The sequence below is a fragment of the Chanodichthys erythropterus genome, chromosome 3 (genome assembly GCF_024489055.1).
Source record: "Chanodichthys erythropterus isolate Z2021 chromosome 3, ASM2448905v1, whole genome shotgun sequence".
NCBI lineage: Eukaryota > Metazoa > Chordata > Actinopteri > Cypriniformes > Xenocyprididae > Chanodichthys > Chanodichthys erythropterus.
In genome coordinates, this window is record NC_090223.1 from 11725638 (window position 1) to 11745267 (window position 19630).

A 19630-nucleotide genomic window follows, 5' to 3' on the forward strand; every position below is an offset into this window, starting at 1 on the left:
AGAGCAGGGAGAGCAGTGATAACCCCCCTTAGAGTGAACAGAACTGACATAAAGGTATCATTAATGTTCTTAATTACAATAATTTAATGTAACAACATAATTCAAGAAAAAATTGTCTGTGAATGTGCTGGTGCCTCCGCTGACCTCAGAGGAATAAATGAGGAAAAAAGACTTGGATATAACGTAATGATCACTCAAATGTACTTTATGTTTCAGGTACCGGTGGAGTGGATGATGCTCATGTGTTCATCAGTTCTGGTGAAAATGTCCGTCTGCCCTGTAATAATGGTCTTTCTGACTGCAAATCAACTACATGGATCTATGGCAGACATTCAGCAGTAGTTGAACTGATTGGTTTAGGGATAAAGAAGAAAAACACAGGGAGACATGAGAGACTGTGTCTGGGGTCTGACTGCTCTCTGAACATCAAGCACGTCACAAAAGAAGATTATGGATTTTACACCTGCAGACAATATGTGAATGGACAAAAACAAGGAAATGATGCACGTGTTTTTCTGCATGTGCTTCATGGTAATTTTATGATTATGTGATCAGTGTAAAAAAGGGCAGCTTCTCCCTTTGAACACACATAATGATTGAACCATCTGTGATTTGTGTCTTATGTTCAGTTTCCTCATCATCATCCTCACAGACTGACATCAGTCCAGGCCGCTCCGTGACTCTCTCCTGTCAGTTGTATTCTGGATTCTCCTGTGATCGTTGGCTCCGTTCTGAGGGACTTCAGCTGTCGTGGGTGAATAAGACAGGTGTTGATCTGAAGACAGACTCCAGATATCAGATATCATCATATCACTGTATCATCACTCTGACTACAACACTCCTGAATGAAGATGACAACAGAGAGTGGAGATGTCAGCTTACTCGCAGAAACCAACTCAAGACCTCAGTCACATACACTGTCAAGTATTCAGGTGAGAAACAATTTCAGTTATGGAAGACTCTCTGTTAGATGTGGCAATATAGTGATAGTTATAGAGTTATCTTATGTAAAATTCAAGGACAGGGGTAATTCCAGTCCATCAATGCTTTAAAGTGTCTCTCAGACAGTGTTTTCATCTAAAATCAGTCCCTGGATATAACTGATTGCTGTTTGTTGACATTAAGAGAACACAACTGATGCAAATGAACTCTGATCACTCTAATTGTGTGTGTGTGTGTGTGTGTGTGTGTGTGTGTGTGTGTGTGTGTGTGTGTGTGTGTGCGGATGTCACATCTTAAACAGATAGAACTAATACGTTGAGTGCAATTACAGAGTTTATTTAGTCCACAGTGAAAACAAACCACAATAGTCCTTTGGCCTGTTGCATAGAGCTAGCTGAGTTTCAGAGGTTTGGAGTTGACAAATCCAGATAAATGCAACCTGGTTTAGATCAGATTCAGTGGTCTCATAACGCTCGGTATAAACGTTTCCTGTCAACTCAGGTTTAATCCAGAGTTTGCGTTTAACTCTGAAGCGTGTGTACCTGAACACATGTGGCAAACAGCCGATCACAAAGAACATGGAGAACGTCTGTTTGATTGACTTCTTGTGAAAGAAACTGCAAATTCTCTTCTCTTCTGAAGATTAAGAGATGATTTTGAAAATTATCATCAAATTAAAAGTGTTTACAAGGCAGTAATAAACACTGCTGCTGCAGTGAAAGTTTGAGAAGGCAGCTGAAAGAAAATATCTGACTATATCAATGCAGGATGTGAATCAAAGAAATAGACCTAATTATATAGATTCACAAAAAACTCAAATGAATACACGTTGTTTTAAAAACATTATATATGAATGCGTGTATTATATTTATATTAATTTAAAAAGCAAAGTTTAATATTACTTGTCAATTAATATAATTATATGAATATATTATATGAATTAAAAGTAATTATAATTCATATCATATAAATATAATAAAATATCAGCAGCAAAATCTGCAATTTTGTCTCTAATTTATTTATTAATTTTCACTATAAACTGATTGAAAGGTACAATATGCAATAATTTTGTCCGCTAGAGGTCGCTAGACGCCTATTCAAAACAAAGTTGTAGCTTGATGATTTATATTTACATTTATTCATTTGGGAGACGCTTTTATCCAAAGCGACTTACAAGTGAGGAATACAACAAGCGAGTCGTCATGGCGAGGCAGATAGACACAAGAAGTGCTTACAATACAAGTTTAGGCAGTGCTCAGAGTATCATAAACTACATTAGAGAGGGATTAGAGGAAGTGAAAGGATAGGAATAAGAAGGTTTATTTATTTATTTTTTAAGATGAGGTTAAGTGCTCACGAAAGAGATGAGTTTTCAGCTGTCTTTTAAATATTGCCAAGGATTCTGCATTCCGGAAGGAGGCAGGAAGATTGTTCCACCAGCAAGGAACAGTGAATAAGAATGTCCTGGAGAGTGATTTTGTGCCTCTCTATGATGGTACCACAAGCCTTCGCTCCTTTAATGAGCGCAGGCTTCTGGTAGGAGTGTAGACTCGTAAGAGTGAGCAGAAGTAGGAGGGTGCTGAGCCTGTGGTAGATCTGTAAGCAAGCGTCAACGCCTTGAATTTGATGCGAGCAGCAAGTGGTAACCAGTGTAGAGAGATGAAGAGAGGCGTGACGTGGGCTCTTTTGGGCTCGAAATCAAGCCTAACAATGTGGTCCTTGAAGGTCAGTTGGTCATCAGTGATTACTCCAAGATTTCTGGCCGAATTTGATGGGGTAATTGAGGATGTACCTAGCTGGATGCTGAAGTCGTGATTTAGAGTCGGATTGGCAGGGAAGACGAGAAGCTCCGTCTTAGGCAGGTTGAGCTGTAGATGATGTTCTTTCATCCATGCCGAGATGTCCGCCAGACAGCTTGTGGTTTGTGCAGCTACTGTGGGATCATCTGGTTGGAATGAAAGGAAGAGTTGTGTGTCATCAGCATAGCAATGGTAGGAGAAATCATGTGCCTGAATGATGGGATCAAATGATGTAGTGTAAATGGAGAAGAGGAGGGGTCCAAGAACTGAACCCTGAGGAACACCCGTGGTCAGTTGATGAGCTTTGGATACCTCCCCTCTCCAGGCAACCCTGAAAGACCTTCCTGTGAGATAGGATTCAAACCAGAGAAGCGGAGTACCTGTGATGCCCAGTGATGAGAGTGTGGACAGGAGGATCTGATGATTCACCGTGTCAAAGGCAGTAGATAGATCGAGCATAATGAGAACTGATGATTTGGAATTAGCTTTTGCAATCCGCAAGGATTCAGTGACTGACAGCAGAGCAGTCTCAGTCGAGTGGCCACTCTTGAAACCAGATTGATTGACATCAAATTGGTTGCTCTGTGAGAGGAAATATGACACCTGGTTGAAAACAACTCGTTCAAGTGTTTTTGCTATGAATGGTAGGAGAGAAACAGGTCTGTAGCTGTCTACAAGAGATGTGTTCAATGTGGGTTTTTTAAGCATGGGGGTCACCCGAGCCTGCTTGAATGTGTTAGGGAAAGTGCCAGTGAGGAGAGATGTGTTGATAATATGTGTAAGTGCTGGTAAAAGTGTAGGAGCGATGGCTTGTAGAAGGTGTGAGGGGATGGGATCTAGAGGGCAGGTAGTGAGATCACTGGAGAGGAGAAGTTTGGATACTTTTGTCTCAGTGAGGGGGGATAATGAAGAGAGGAGGTGTGTGGCTGTGTGTGTGGAGCGGAGAACTGACTGCTGATGGTAGATGTTTTGGCAGTGGAAAAATTAGCAAAACTATCAGCAGTTAGGGATGAGGTGGGTGGTGGTGGAGGGGGACAAAGGAGAGAATTGAATGTTTTGAAAAGTGTGCGTGTGTTAGAAGCACTGTTGATTTTGTTGTGGAAATAGGAAGAATTAGCAGCATGAATTTCAGCAGAAAAGGATGAGAGCAGAGATTGATAACTGCTTATGTCAGATTGGTCTTTTGATTTGTGCCACTTCCTCTCTGCAGCCTTGAGTTTGGTCCGATGTTCACGAAGAACATCGGATAACCAGGGATTAGAGGGAATAGCACGTGCAGGCCTGGATGACAGAGGACAGATACTATCTAGAGATGAAGTTAAGGTGGAACATGATGTGTCTGTTGCTGTATTCACATCCAGAGATGAGAATTGTGAGGGAAGGGAGGATGATACAATAGAGGAAAGATGAGAAGAAGAAAGAGAGCACAGGTTTCGTCTGAAGGTAACTGGTAGAGGTGTTGGTGGTGGACAAATGGGGAGTTGTAGATTAAAAGTAATGAAGAAATGATCGGAGATGTGCAGAGGTTTTACCAAAATGCTGTCAGTGATGCAGTTGCATGTGTAAAGCTGGTTGCCAGATTTGTGTGTACTTGTGGTGTTAAGCCGACTGAGATCGAATGAGGCTACAAGAGAGAGGAATTCTGAAGCATAAGGCTTCTCTAGATGAATGTTGAAATCGCCAAAAACTACAAGTGGGCTACCATCCTCTGGGAATGAGGACAGCAGCATGTCCAGTTCCTCTACAAAGGTACCCAGTTGGCCTGGGGGGCGATAAATTACTACAATATGAATTTTGACAGGAATTGAGATTGTAATAGCATGAAACTCAAATGAATTGTAGTTGCAAAGAGAGGAATGAGTGGAGTATTTCCAATTGTTAGAAATGAGAAGACCTGTGCCCCCACCCTTCCCAGACTGGCGAGGGGTATGAGAGAAAGTGAAGGTGTTAGAGAGAGCAGCAGCGGTTGCTGAGTCTTCTGGAGGAATCCAGGTCTCAGTCAAGCCCAAGATATTGAGAGAAAAATTAGTAGCAAAGGCTGGAATGAAGTCAGCTTTGTTAACTGCTGACTGACAATTCCATAGACCCACAGAGACAGAGAGAGGAGTGTTAATATTAGAAGACGAGTAAATAGGGCGCAGGTTAGAAACATTGCGCTGCCTTTTACATGGGTTAGTGGAGGGTTGCCAAGAGACAACAGGAATGTGTTGAAAGCACATGCTGAGGATTAGGAAAAGTGTGAAGGAAATGAAGAAACTTAAGTGCCTACAGGTGTCGTTGCTCGGTGGAGTCGCACAGGTAGAGTCGCAGGTCTTTACCCGAGTCAGTCTTCACACGAGGAGGCTGAACGCTCCCGCTGACGCTTCCACGACAGCGCGCACACGCAATAATATACTGCTTATTAACACGTGGTTGAAGATAGCTAAGCCCGCCTTGAAAATTAGCACTGCAAAGCCTAAAGCCCGTGAATGGGACGAAACTAATGCTACAACAACACAGCGTTTAAGTGCGAAAAACAAGCAATAACACCAATAAACTCTGAAAAACGCGGCTGTTATTTCCAACAAGTACAATTAAATACAATTATAGTCAAGGTAGAAAATAGGACAGGCACAGATACGAATTAATCCTTCCTAGCAGCAAATAATAAAATAATAAACAAAGCAACTGACCACAACAGATATTAAGCAAAACACTTACGCGCTTCTGCCGTCACCGCTGTCTGCTCGCAACTCCTGCTCGCAACTCCTGAAGTTTTAGAGAGGAATCTTGGGACATGTAGTCTACACCTCAACGGACGGTGCAAAATAATAGGGATTGGACTCGGGCAGAAATCATGTTCATGGATGTGATTATTAATGTTACTGTAGTATGAAGCAGAGCAGGAGCGAGTGTTGTTGAGCTGAACAAGGAGCTGGAGCGATTGATCAACACACACCTCACGAGCAGCAGGACTTTTATTATGTCACAGTCGCCGGCGCCGCTTCCGCTTTTCCGGTCATGAGTATGAGGAAATACAGCTCTGTTTATCATATTAGATCCATTTGAGAGTGGTGAAAATGATGTTATAACGTTACTCTGTGCATTCGCTCAACGGCTGCTGTGAGACACTGTTACACACTGCAGTAAGATACATCGATTTTAGAATATCATATTAAATACTAGATGGCTTGTGTTGATAAATGGCATGCAATTCATTTAAAACATATTGTATGATGGAGAAAATTATGTATTACTGTTACTAAAAATAAAGCTGCATCTGACTATGCTATGTTAGCTACTTCACAAAATAAAGTTAAGCATCACACGACCGAAAGTGCTGAATGTCTGAATATCACCTTGACTGAAAGTGACACTAATTTCATACAACAGTTCAATAAACAAGTAGTTAATATTAATTACTTACGTTTTAGGTGCAGTATGATTGTTTTTTATTCTATTGTAGCAGCGAAAATAGTTCCAAACAAAGCAGAAACGGCGCATCTCACAGCTACGCTCAGCTGTTTCGAATGATTCAGCGTTTTGAACGAATCAGTTGAGTGATGATTCAATGGCCCAATCATAAACAACTGCTTCATTCTTGATTCAGCCTTTTGAATGAATCATTTGAATAAATGACTCAATGGCTCACTCATTAAGATGGTCACTTGCCGCCATCTACTGGTGGTTTAATTTCATGTTTAAAAGTATAAATTTCCCACCAACATTTATTATTTGTATATTAAAAAATATTTAAAGAATCTCAAAAGATTATTTAATGCAGTTGTACTTTTTCAGTGCAAATTATTTAATTTGGTAACAGCCCTATAGTGTCTTACTATTTTAATTTATCAAATGTAAGAATTTGAAATAAAAGATTAAACATAAAGAAATAGAAGAGGGATTTTGCTGAAATGCATATATGAAGAACCAATCATATTAGAGAAAAATGATGTAATTGAATCTTTCCCATGCATCTATTCTATATAAACTGTTGAACTCTTTTTGTGGTGAGGATTCTCTGTGATCGTTGTGAGATCCTCCCGACTGTGATTAAAGCATATTCAGAGGCGTTGTCTGGAGTCTGTCTGGTTACTGCTGTGCACCAGGTCAGTGAAACAGGTATATTCATACACAAACTAATATCTAACATAAACACACACACACACACACACAAACATTCATACAAGTTGCAGAAAGAAAGGTTTTAAGGGAGAATGAAATGATGAGCATGATGTCTAGAAAAATATGCACTTCATAAGACCTGACCTGAACGAACCATGAGTCATTCATTTACTGCACCAGTTCAGTGTTAGTATCTTTGAATGCGGATTCCCTTGTTGGCACCTTGGCTTGGAGAAAAGGGCTTTCCGTGTTTGTTGGATTGTCGTGGAAAAGCCAATCACATTTGGGCGTGCTGGCAAATGAATGGAGTCTCTTGTCATGGCTGGAGTTTAATGTTGATGCGGCAAAAGTCGTTGGTTAAACTTTGCGGCAAAACTTAGAACACGAGACTCTCTGCGTAAAAAGAAAGGAAAGATAAAGTAAAAGAAAAGAAAGGTGAGTGAGAATTTGGATGGCTTGAATGAAACTGCTTGTCTGCCCTTCATCGTCTATTCTTTGTCTTAAGCCATATTATACTGAATTTGTCATTCTGATCTGACTATTTAAACTTTAGGTGTTTGCCAAACCTCGTTGAGGAGTTCTGACCAATCAGGTATCGTCTCCTCCAAAGGTGGCTTTCCTCCTCCCTCTTAACATTTAACAAGTTTGTTTGCCCATATAATCTTTAGGGTATTAGGTTAGCTAATTTGGCTTGCTGTCCACTGAGGAGGGGCTCGATGAAGCATCTTCAGCTCAAGCTCTGATACACCCCCCACAGTGAATAAATATAGGATATGATTACATAGGGCAAGGTACCTGAGATGAAGGTGGAGTTTGGGGAGGTGGAGGGATGCTGGAACAGCTGAACATGACGAGAGGTAAGCAGCTGCTTATATACTCTGGCTGTTGATTGGAAGATTAGATGGGCTCGCTCCTCCCTAAATTACGTTTAGGAACTTCACTAAATTAAATGTTATCTCTTGCAGTTTAGACCTGATTTCCTTAAAAATAGTTTCACACAGATTTCATTCAAGCCACAATATGAATTGAAAATAAAGATTTAAATTAATTCTAAATAATGCATACGTTCATTCAACCATTCAAAAGTTATAACAATTACATGAATTGTGAGTGTTCTAAGCATAACTGTTCACATGTAGAATGTTTAGACATGATATCAAATTATGCAGTTGAATGATGTTTGGTAAGTCAGTTTAGAACTGTCTTGGAACAATTTGATGCAGTTTATTTGTAAAAACAGTCTCAACTCTGTGAGTTTTCTGTAAATCTTCTTGTGGCTCAAGTTGTGTTGTCTTTTCACCCATTTGGTTACCCAAATTGCTTAAGTTTGCCCCCCTTTCTTAGCCAGGAAGCATGCATGGCCATAGTTTTATGCACCTGGTAAATAAGCATGCACCAATGCGTAAAATAAGAGTAAAGGCACAAAATAATCCTTGGTTCACATCGGAGCTAACTAGGCTTCTGCAGGACAGGAATGCAGCTTGGGCCAAAGCTAGAAACACCAAAGTTGAATCGGTCTGGCTTCATTTTAGAAAGGTGAGAAATCTTTGTACTTCCCAGATAAGAAAAAGCCAAATCAGATTTCTATCTATTTGAAACATCACAAAATTGAAATAATCCAGTTAAATTTTGGAAAACAATCAAGTCATTGTCTTGAACTGATAATATGTAGATTAATAAAATTATTACTAAAAATCATCTCCTGACTACAGAGAAGTCAGTTATTTTAGATATTTTAGTTTAAATGAGCATTTTATATATTCAGGTTCTTTATTTGAATCTCAGTCTCTAAATTGTTGTATGACTAACTCTTTTACCGAACTCTCAATTGATGTTCCATGTAAATGAACTACACAAAAATTGTAACTTAACCAGTTCTCTGTTTCTCGGGTCCATAAAGTCCTGAGTCAGTTGGACTCAAATAAGTCTGCAGGGCCCGATTAGCTAGAACCATTTTATTTAAAGCTACCAGCTGATTTTATTGCTGAACCACTGACTTATTTATTTAATCTTTCTATTTACCTAAGCGAACTCCCAATATCTAAACTATGTGTTTTATCTAAGCTTTTGGAGGAAGTAGTCAATGAGCAATTAAAAACTTTTTTGGAAAATAACCGAAATAACCTGATATGTACATCTTTCTTTTATCTGTGCTTACAGTTTTAGTATGAACCCTTCGCAAAGACACGCCCCCCTTACTGTTGTTTTGTCTGACAAGTCATGGCGCTGTCACGCCACATGCAGTGAAAAACACATTGTGGAGCAAAGAAGACACTGACAACACGTCGACAGACAAGATAGAGCAGGTTACTTATGATATTAATCAAACTGCATAGTTTTTTAAGAAATTTAAACAATAAAAACCGTTTTGTGGTTCTTTAATGTGTCGTGACAGATTGCTCAAGAGGCTCGTGAACCGATCAACTCTTCCTACTAGTTCATTTATAGCATCAAATAAACATGAAGGAACATCAGAAGGAGTGTTGTTTCAACCGCGGAAAGACGTCTGTACACACCATTTTTCAAGTTCAAGTCCACTGAGGTTAATCTTCTTACTCCTGACTGCTTTGTCAGACAAAATGGTGGATTCGGCGTTCTGATTGGTTAGATCGCTTGTCAATCAAACTCCTGGCGAAGGGTCAATTCTTTCACTCAATGAATTTTTCAAGCATGAGGAAGGCGGGTCCTTGAAGCCAATCAAATGAGGTTCTGTAGAATATTTCTATTAATCAAAATATATTAGGGCTGTCAAAAGATTAATCATGATTAATCGCATACAAAATAAAAGTTTGAGTTTGCATAATATATGTGTGAGTACTGTGTGTAATTAATATGTATATATAAATACCTACTGAAGAGAGTATGTAGTTTTGGATGCTGCCACACTGAAAACACTGTCCCTTAGCATTCACATAATCCTGTTACGCTACACCTGCAGACATAACCAATCCTCATTCTATTACATAGGATGACTGTAAAAGATGAAAGCAGGAAGATCCAGACCTACAGGTGCAATGTCTACTAACTATTGAACGGTAAGATCCTGAGAGGGTAACGACTGCAGAAGAATGGAAAGAGTGTGTGAGTGAAGGTGGTTGTGAATGTGTGTAGATGTGTGTTAGTTACAGGATCAGAGAATGACACTGTTCCTCTGTCATAGTCCAGATACACTCTCACACTCTTAAGCCTCTGTTTAACAAGAAAGCCACACCATCCAAACTGTGATTTGAACTGATCATACCACACACACCAGACATCAGTGTTAAAGAAAATGTTTCCCTTCCTCTGGTTTGATGCTGTAGTTACTCCAAGACTCCAGACTAAACTCTCTTTAACGTCCACATCCCAGCAGTGTGTTCCTGAGTTAAAGCCCTCTGAACCCAGAACACAGTCATAACAGTCAAATCTCTCTGGATTATCAGGAGGCAGTTGTTCGTTTCTTCTCCGTCTCACACTGGTCAGATCGTCAGACAGGAGGAGACGTGGATTAGCAGTGTTTGGATCCAGAATCACAGGAGCTGATGAGACACAATCAACAGATATTTTTATTCTGATGTTCATATAATGATGAACTGTAAAGAAGATTATGAATTATGACACTCGTTCTGTTGATCAAATACATCAGGCACACTGTTAGTCTTGTTATTATTTTTGGACTCATTTTTATCATCAGTGTTTTACGATGCATATCAGCAACTGCAAACATTAAATATGTTATTCAGACATTTGTGTCCCATCAAGACATCCATCTCACAGTTATGAATGTATCCTGGTTCCCTGAGAAGGTGGTGTTGATGCTATCATGGTGTTGATGCTATGGGAATGCTTCTGAGTGTGCCGGTGTCTGAAGCATGTGTTAAATTTTGCCACAGTAATGCTAAGTTTACACTACAGGGTTTTAAGACCGATTTAACCCCAATTTGCAGGTTAACAAGCTCGCCGACTACTCAACGACACATCAAAGAGACTCGCTGACGCATGGCCGACACCTCATTGACGGCAGACAAATATCTAGCATGCTAAATATCTGGAGCTGTTGGCCGACTCGTTATCCTGTGGTGTCACATGTCGCGACGCAACAGCCAATGAAATATATATATACACTGATGCTCGAATAGCCTATAATTTCCCGACGTTTACTCATATCAGATACACATTGTGTAAGTAACTATAAAGCTCACTTTATTCCTCTTCCAGTTCACCGGCCACATGCATTTCTGTACAAATGGATGAATTCACGTGCTGTAGCCTATAAATCCGACAGGACTCTCTGAACTAAAGCACAAACAAACAAGGCGGTGCCCATCTTGCATTATAGATTAAAATCAAGGTCATGATGTAGGTTTTTAAATGACAAAACACTCATTTGCAAATATATGAGAATCAGAATATCAGATAGTTGATGACATGGTGAGAAAAGTGATACATCTGTCATACAGTGTAGCCGCAGTGTGTCACAGTCTGAACAGCACAGCGATATGCCGAAGTTTAAAGTTCTATAGTGTAAACTTGGCATAAGGCAAAGTGACACAGCGTCTTGTTCGCTTCTCAGGTAACTGGGTTACATACATAACCTGAGACGTTCCCTTTAGAGGGAAAAAATTACACTTGACAAAGCTGAGCACACTTCAAAATGGCAGAGGGGATTCCCCCGAGGGAAAGTTCTTAGTGACGTTTGGCAGTGTATGTCTAAAAGTGGAGTTAAATGCAGCCTTGGGAAAGATTTCCTAATGAAACACCCGCAATAAGCACATGCCCAGCAGCAATAGCCACCACCTACACCCTAAGTGTACCAGGGGTCACCCCTGCTGACAACCCCTATTGGAGAAACTCCTGCACTGGAATAACCTGCCAGTGGAATGTGTTTAGTCACGTTTTTCACACCAAGAGCTGAAGAGTCACCACTTCAGGTTCTCCAGATGCTTCAGTGTGTCAGTCTGAAGAACTTAGTATCTTTTCATTTTTACACTTTTCTGGTCTTGAGTAGATGAAGAAAGGAGAATTATTATACACATGTGTTGTGTCATGAAAAACCATCCACCCAACTGTATGTGCAAAAGTAGAGATCTTCTGCTGTCAGACTCACTGTTTTGGACAATGTCCTGCATCTTCTTCCAGACTCTGAACTGCAGGTTGCCCAAGTATCGCGGCACATGAACCAAAGCTCCAGAAGCCATCTGTGGATCCGGCTGTGAGCTCTGGACTCTGGAAGAACATTCAGGAGTCAGAACTGCAGTGGCTTTGGATCAGAGCCAGAGAAACCAGAGACAGGAGCAGATCACTCACCTTTCCTTTGAGACTGGAAACTCCTGCAGAACAAACACACCATTTATCATCAAGAACTCAATCAATGAACCAATGATCAACCAATGATCTGAAATCAGACCTTCAGAAAGCAGATATCATTGGCTTTCATCATCTCCTCCATGTCTTTGATTGTGTGTGAAAGAGTTGAGATGTGTCTGTTCATCTCCTCCATCTTCTCCTTCATCATCTGCTTCTTCTGCTCCTCTTCCTCCCTCAGTGCAGTGATTGTAGCTGCTTCTTCATCTCTGAGAAACTGATGAAGCTTCTCAAACTGCTGTTTAATCTGACGCTCTGTGTGCTCAGCTTGAGGCTGAAATCAAAACACATTCACTTCAATCATCTCAAAGATGCAACTGATTCTGGAGCAGCATGAAGAGTTAGTGGGGAAATGTTGGTTATGGTACAGTGTTGCCATATGGCAACAATTCATTTCTACTCATTTCCTTGTTATTCAGAAAAAATACAATCTATTGCACTATGGTAATTAAAAGGGTAGGCCATAAGGTTTACAATGATGTGCTGTTTTTTATTCACATGACATTTGAATGTTCCACAAAAACTCTCTTTCCCACTGTCTCCCTCACATGGATGTCACCTGTAGAAGTGCTGCAGAAATTACAGATTTTTTTTTTTTTTTTTTTTTTTTTGCAGCATCTTTGATAAGTAAATTAGGAAGTTTTATTCACAAATCAACTTTGTCTAACATAGTTTTACTGTAAATTGAGAAAACATTAATGTTGCCATATGGCAACGCTGTACTACAGTGGAATTGCAGTAAAGTATTTACCTATTGGGATTTTTTATAGATAGTAGCATCAACAATATAATTGCTGTTATATATTTATTTTGATTTTTTTTAGTATAGCTTTATTTTTGTATAGATAACAAAATTATTTCTTCTTTTCAGAAAATGAATATAGCAATATTTTAAGGAAAGGGCAATAGGAAGAGTAGAGCTCTTCCACGTGATCAGTGTGAGGATGTGTTAACCAAATGATAGCTATTGATAGGGATTAAATTATAGGGATCTGCTTATTTTTGGTTTGCATGAGTTCCAAGTATATAAATCTGTCAATTTCTAAAAGAAATGTGCATTTAAATAGAAAAAAAAATCCTAATTTTATAGAAAAACTTATTGTTAAAATATTCCATTGAGTTACCATTTCCCTAAGCACTCCCCCAAAATCTTTTTTTTCTTTTTTTTTCCAAAAAATCTTTTGTGATTTGCATAATTGAAGCTATTTAATTTTTTTCATTTTAATTAATAATTTCATTTTAATAATTGAAGCTATTTCATTTTTTTCAAATTTTCATTTTCAATTTTATTGTATGTAATGTAAATTGAAAAAATATTTCACGGTTAATACATACAGGGTTAACTACAACTTTAACTTTCTGAAGTACTAATATTGTAGTAGCAGATGTTCTGTGTCTGTATGGTGAAAATATTCATAAATCTCATCAGCTTCTTAACAAAAACAGTTTTAAATGGCTAATAAATAAGATGCATTCATATGTGACATCATTTAAAAGCATAACAACTGAACTTTTAAGGAACGTGAGTCAATAAAACATATTTGTTCATTTTATGAAAGTTACAACTAAAATGTTGCAAGTATGTCTGAAAGAAAATGCATATTTTTATATTAAACAGAATTATGGGCTGCTGGTGCTTGAGATTGGTCATTCAGTGTTTCTGTGAACGAGGTTGGAGAAAATAAATACTCACAACCAAACTCACTACTAAAGTTCACATATCTACCAACATTAGTCGACGATGACTTCTCTTTTCACTCACATCTTTCTTCAGGTAGAAGCATATTGTAAACAGCAGTTCGGCTCATGAATATTAACCACTTTATCTCGCTGAAAGCGTGGAGAGTGGAAGGTGAGCAATACCAATGGGATTGCTGCTTGCACGTTAGTCCTGCCCACTGCCGAAGCAACCAGCAATCAGAGGCTTTGTTTTACACTAACGGTAACATAAACATCTTAATATGTTACATTTGATAAACATTCTTTATAAAAGTGAGGAGAACATGTCACTCTAGTTATAATGGCTGCTGTGCCACTGAGAAGGACATTCTGTTTCAAGAGAATAAAAAATTTGAAGACATTTGTAAGAGTCATCAATATTTTTCATCCATCAGTCCTCACCTTGACGTGTTGAACTGTTTCCTCAAACTCTCCTTTAATGTTTTCTTTGTGTTTAAGTTTCTCTTGTAAGGACTTCAGTGCTTTATTGAGCTCCTCCTAGAATTTAAAATGAAAATCTATAAGACACCAGAGATTTCTCTAATATGTTCAAATTGTCAAATATAAATCTTACCTTATATGATGAAACCGCTTCACTGAATGTGTGACTGCAGAGCTCCTCAGATCCTGATGAACGTCTCTCATTTCTCTCCTTCAGTAACGACTCGCAGGAGTTCTTTAATGTGGGATTATATGGAGGTTCATCTTTTGAGGATCTTCTCCTGCAGACAGGACACTCCTGAGTTTTCTTGGTTCTCCAGAACTGTTGAAGACACTCTTTACAGACACTGTGACTACAGGATAAAAGAACTGGAGCCTTGAAGATTTCACAGCACACGGGACAAGACAGTTCTTCTACAGATAATGAATCCATTTGTTTGAACTCCAATAATCTAAACTACTTTCATTTTTTGAATCATGTTGCAAAAATTAATAACTATGAGAATCACAAAGATCTGCTGTCCTTCTTGAAAGTGTTGTTTTTCATTCTCCACTGATCACTGATTTGTTTTTTTTCTTTTGTTGAGACCCGAGAGTCAGTTTGACAGAAAGGAGAAATAATGAGTCAGTCTCTTCCTGGTAAGTGTTGTAAGAGGGCGGAGCTTCTGATGACATTAGGTTGTATTGTGAATTAGGTCAGGCCACACCTTCAGGTTAAAGTTTAACAAAATGTGTTCGGAATGTGTTCACTCTCTCAAGTACTGTATAATGCAGGAAAACCTTGGATCAAACCCAAATGAACACAGGAGAGAACTCAAATATTTATAATAAAAAAGACACTAAAAGACTCATTTAAATTCACATTATTTTATTTCATTCTAATGAAACAGCCGCATGAGCTGAATTACTACTTATACAGATCACTTTATTTAACAAATTAAAATTGTGGGGTAATGCAGCACTGTTTTACTTGGTCAAAACAATCATACTAATATAAAATACTAAATACTAAAAATACAATTGAGTATGTTGAAAGTTGTTAACATTACTGTGTGTTCACTTGGTGGCTGGTATGAGACATTTGTTGCACACTACAGTCAGGTAGAACGATATAAGGATATATTAATAAAAGCTGGATGACTTGTGTTGCTAAATGACATGTAATTAATTGTAAAATATGTTGTATGGTACATTGTATGGTAAATTGTACATATTGTGGCATTAAGTTATTTGTGAACGCATTGCCTCTCTGAACATATACTGCACAAGATAAAAAGGCCTCAGTGATAAAAAGTAATTCCACAATGACCCTCTCACTATCCTTCTCTGATATAGACACAAACGTCCCTACCTCGTCTTCCCTGAAATCTCATCCCTGTCTGGGAAACCCAAGTTCTACCAGTTGGGGGACAATATAGTGCAGACAGGTCTCTGTAACCACCATCAAGCAGGACTTGCAGTACTCTTAACAAATCCTGCAAGTTGTGCACAGTTTCTCTATTTTTTTTTCTCAGATCCTGCACATTGCTCAAGATCATTTCCCCAGTTCTCTTTTATTTGCAGCTGCCAAGAGGCAACTTTTTTCCAGACTTAAAGACCCTCATTCAGCTATAAACATCTACAACTTTATTGGGTGTTGGAATTATAGGGCTTTGTGTAATGTAGATTTCTGATAGGAATTCAAATGTGAACTTGATCTGTGCTCTCAAGTCGGACACATTATTGGCTAACTTATTAAGGAAGAAATATTTGTAGATTTTAACATTTAAATTTTATTTTTCATATATACAATGATTTCAAAACGTATCATTTTTTTTTTTTTTTTGTTGCATTACATCTGAATGGATTCAGAACATTATAAGCAATTAATGCCAATAAAGAATCTTTAAACTTTTCCTTGTGAACAAGATAGTTGAAAAAGAAAGCATACAATGTTTCATTTGTCCAGTGTCTTATGTGTCTGATCCTTGTCTTTCACTGAATCACTCACATCTTCTGTTTTGATTACTCTGTACTTCTGGTGGCAAGTTGATCTGGTGCTCTTACTCATCTGCTACCTCCTTTAACTCTAACTAGAGCTATTAGGATTTCATCAGTCATGATCAAATGCTCCTTTACACATCGAGACTCTTCTACTAAGCCTAACTGCTTCCTCATCCACTTTCTTCTTCTGAATCTCCTGAATTATTTTCTTGCTTCATTAAACAAGTACATCCCTCCAATTTATTGTACCATCATTTCTATTTTACTGATCGTTGTTATCCAGACATACAAATCGGTTTCCACAACTCTGTACAAGTTTTTTAAGATCTGGATCACTTTCCTTCAGAAACTGGTTAATGGTTTTATTCTCTTTCTTTAACTGATCTTTGTGAGTGAAGATGATCATGGTGTATTTTAGTATCTGTTCTCCAAATGCTTCTTTAAGTTTCTCCACAGTTTTTTTATTCTCCTCAGTGAATCGACCCACTTTAATCACAATAATAAAAGCGTGTGGTCCAGGAGAAGCGAACGTTACACATTTAACTGTTTCTTTTATAACATCCTCCTCACTGAGTACATTATCATAAAGTCCAGGAGTGTCGATCACTGAGATCTTTTTACCAAACCTCACTGTAGTTTCTAAACTGCACTGTTTCGTTTGAGAGATTGAGCTTGTGAAGGACTGAAACACGTTTCTGCCGATGATGGTGTTTCCAGTTGCACTTTTCCCAGATCCAGTTTTTCCAAGCAGAACCAGCCTGATCTGGTCTTTTCTCTCAGGAATCACATCAATCTCATCTGGACCTTCAGCTGGTGTCTCTCCTGAAACTACAACAGAAAAATCAAATCACATAAATGTGCTGTTTTAAATCTCAACTGCATTTTTTGATCAGTGTTGCATTGACATTAAAGAGTTTGAAGATGCCTTTAAATAATCTGAGCAAGACAAATACAAGTGCCTTACACTTAATGAATCACTTGCATGTATTTTGAATGAATTTATTATAACAACAAATCATCTTACAGTTGATATCAGTTCCCATGCTGCCTCTTCTTCTTTGTGCCATGATAAATTTCCCTCCGTTCTCCATCATCATTCCTTCAATCTTCTGCAGTAGTTCTTGTTTCTGATTGTCTGATTTAATCTTGTTATTGAAACAGTAAAACTTTCCTTCACATTCAGTCACCAACTCCTGGAGATCTGCATGGTTTTGTAGATATTCATCAATGGTCTGCGGTTCATCCAGTTCCTCCAGCAGATCTTCACGTGTGAACAGAATCATGATGTACTTCTGAACTTCAGGACCAAATAAGCCTTTAATGAAATACAGGATCTCTTCCTCATTTTCCACAGGGTCCTCTAGAGGAACGGTGAGCAGAACCGCACTGAAGCCTTCTGAACTTTGTTTTACCAGCTTCTCTTTTATTTCCTCCAGCTGTTCTTTATTCAGATCTGGATCCAGTGGATCTGAAGAAATAATCACATGCACCTGCTTCTCTCCAATCTGTGTTTTGCCCTCACACACTTCAGACTCATGCTTCTTAATTTTAAACCTCTTTTCCCCCACTATAGTGTTTCCAGATGAGCTTGCCCCAGAGCCAAATCTGCCCATCAGAAGAATCCGGATCTCTGGATCATCTGGACTGAAGCAGATCTCTGACATCTCTGAAAGACAGAAAATAAGGGGTATTAATGTAAAAAATGAGGTCAAATAAAATTAAGATTCAAGTGTATTAACATTTCACAAGTTTAAGGCAAGTTTATTTTACCACCTATTTCACCAATAATGTGGCACCCATCAGCAATCAGTTCTCTGCACTACTTATCAACAACCAACCTCCACCCACACACAAATGTCACTCTTCTTTTCCTTATCACCCCTTGAAAAAATGAGATCTCCAAAGTTTTCTATGCCAGCCGTCCCACAACCTCTCCCTTAAAGGATTAGTTCACTTTCAAATGAAAATTACCCCAAGCTTTACTCACGCTCAAGCCACCCTAGGTGTATATGACTTTCTGCTTTCTGATGAACACAAGTTATATTAATAAATATCCTGACACATCCAAGCTTTATAATGGCAGTGAATGGGGCCAATGAGTATGAAGCAGGGACACACCAAGTCGACGGTCATCTCCATTTTAGAGTGTCAGCTGCCCTTGTCTCTAGTTGGTTGGCGTAATTATTATTATTATTATTATTTTTTTTTTGCCTGTTTTAATGTAAAATATGATTGGCTGTTCAGCTTATTGAATGAGTCCGTGAACAGGAATAAGAGCAAACGTAATGAAAGCGAGAAAAGACGGCACAGACAGAAGAAGAAGACTTAGGTTTTTTGTTTAAGTCATATTAGTAATTTTATTTTCCATGTATGTTTCATTATTTTCATGTTTTTATTTGAACAGAAGTTATGATTAGTTTTGTGTCTCATCAATGAACTCGAAGCAGGTGCTAATTACATTCACACATTGTAAAAATGTTTTATCTCTAATCAGGTATGCTATTTTGTCATTCATGTTGTTAAATGAATTGCATGTTTTCTCTCTGCTCCCCTTTCTGCATTGTGTCCGCATGGGAGAAAAAATGAAAAAGGGCAAAATTCACACATTGTAAAAAGACTTTTATCTCTTATCACAGCTGATGTTCGTCGATTTATTCCATCAAAAACACAATGCAGACAACACCACTGTAAGAGCCATATTTCATATTTCACAATTTTATATTTTCACATTTTTATTATGTAAATTTGGTACAATAATTGTTTTGGTTAATAAGTGATTTATTGTTGAATATATTTATTTGGTTTATATGTGTTCTTACTGCGCATGTTCAGTGACGTCATTTTTGTTAGGGCACGCAAAGAGATATTGACGCACATGCAATAAGTTCAGACGAGCGGTGGGAGAACACAAAGCTTTTGACCGTTATATAATTGACATATAGCATAAATTGGCTCATAAGTATAGTATCTTTACAAATAAGTTGTTGAGAGAAGACATCGCTGAGCAAGAGGATTATGCTGTATTTGAGAAATATGATCCTTTATTGACTTGGAAGAATAAACCATGATAACGGAAGCTATGGACTTCGTGTGGTGAATACAAGACAAGAAGAAACGCGTCAAAACTTGTGGAATAAACTAAAAGACATTCACATGTCCCGTACAACCACTTACGCTCACAGGCAGATCTTTCAAGCTAGTAATCACTGGTGTGCCTCAAGGTTCAGTACTCGCTCTTCTTCTTTTCTCTATTTACACAACCTCACTGGGAATGATCATAAAAGTACATCTCCTACCAC

The 19630-nt window shown here is 38.4% G+C and overlaps 2 protein-coding genes across 4 annotated transcripts; both read right to left on the bottom strand.

Moving 5' to 3' along the window:
* Positions 1-708: 708 nt before the first annotated feature.
* On the bottom strand, positions 709-14973 carry LOC137017102 (nuclear factor 7, ovary-like). Of its 3 annotated transcripts, none has more exons than XR_010894554.1 (7): positions 14482-14973; positions 14310-14405; positions 12232-12462; positions 12132-12154; positions 11932-12050; positions 9362-10363; positions 709-841 (listed from the first exon to the last, which is right to left on the bottom strand). XR_010894554.1 is itself a non-coding variant. In XM_067381061.1 (6 exons), exons 1-6 carry the CDS (start codon positions 14779-14781, stop codon positions 9867-9869), a joined length of 1266 nt encoding a protein of 421 aa, XP_067237162.1. In that variant the 5' UTR covers positions 14782-14973; the 3' UTR covers positions 7287-9866. The 3 variants fall into 3 exon arrangements, 1 of the variants encoding a protein (XP_067237162.1); XR_010894553.1 differs by lacking the exon at positions 709-841 and adding an exon at positions 6650-7238; XM_067381061.1 differs by lacking the exon at positions 709-841 and having other exon boundaries at positions 7287-10363.
* Positions 14974-16593: 1620 nt separating this feature from the next.
* On the bottom strand, positions 16594-17995 carry LOC137003267 (GTPase IMAP family member 8-like). The gene is made up of 2 exons (XM_067363368.1): positions 17356-17995; positions 16594-17159 (listed from the first exon to the last, which is right to left on the bottom strand). Exons 1-2 carry the CDS (start codon positions 17993-17995, stop codon positions 16594-16596), a joined length of 1206 nt encoding a protein of 401 aa, XP_067219469.1.
* Positions 17996-19630: the final 1635 nt, after the last annotated feature.

What these genes read in the sequence shown, in the direction of transcription:
- LOC137017102 (XM_067381061.1), bottom strand. Translation starts at nt 14,781, where the DNA reads ATGGATTCATTATCTGTAGAAGAACTGTCTTGTCCCGTGTGCTGTGAA. An exon ending in AAACAGTTCAACACGTCAAG is followed by an intron (nt 12,463 to 14,309) that starts GTGAGGACTGAT and finishes TTTTGATTTCAG; the next exon opens with CCTCAAGCTGAGCACACAGA. An exon ending in ATGATATCTGCTTTCTGAAG is followed by an intron (nt 12,155 to 12,231) that starts GTCTGATTTCAG and finishes TTTGTTCTGCAG; the next exon opens with GAGTTTCCAGTCTCAAAGGA.
- LOC137003267 (XM_067363368.1), bottom strand. Translation starts at nt 17,995, where the DNA reads ATGTCAGAGATCTGCTTCAGTCCAGATGATCCAGAGATCCGGATTCTT. An exon ending in CATGGGAACTGATATCAACT is followed by an intron (nt 17,160 to 17,355) that starts GTAAGATGATTT and finishes TTTCTGTTGTAG; the next exon opens with TTTCAGGAGAGACACCAGCT.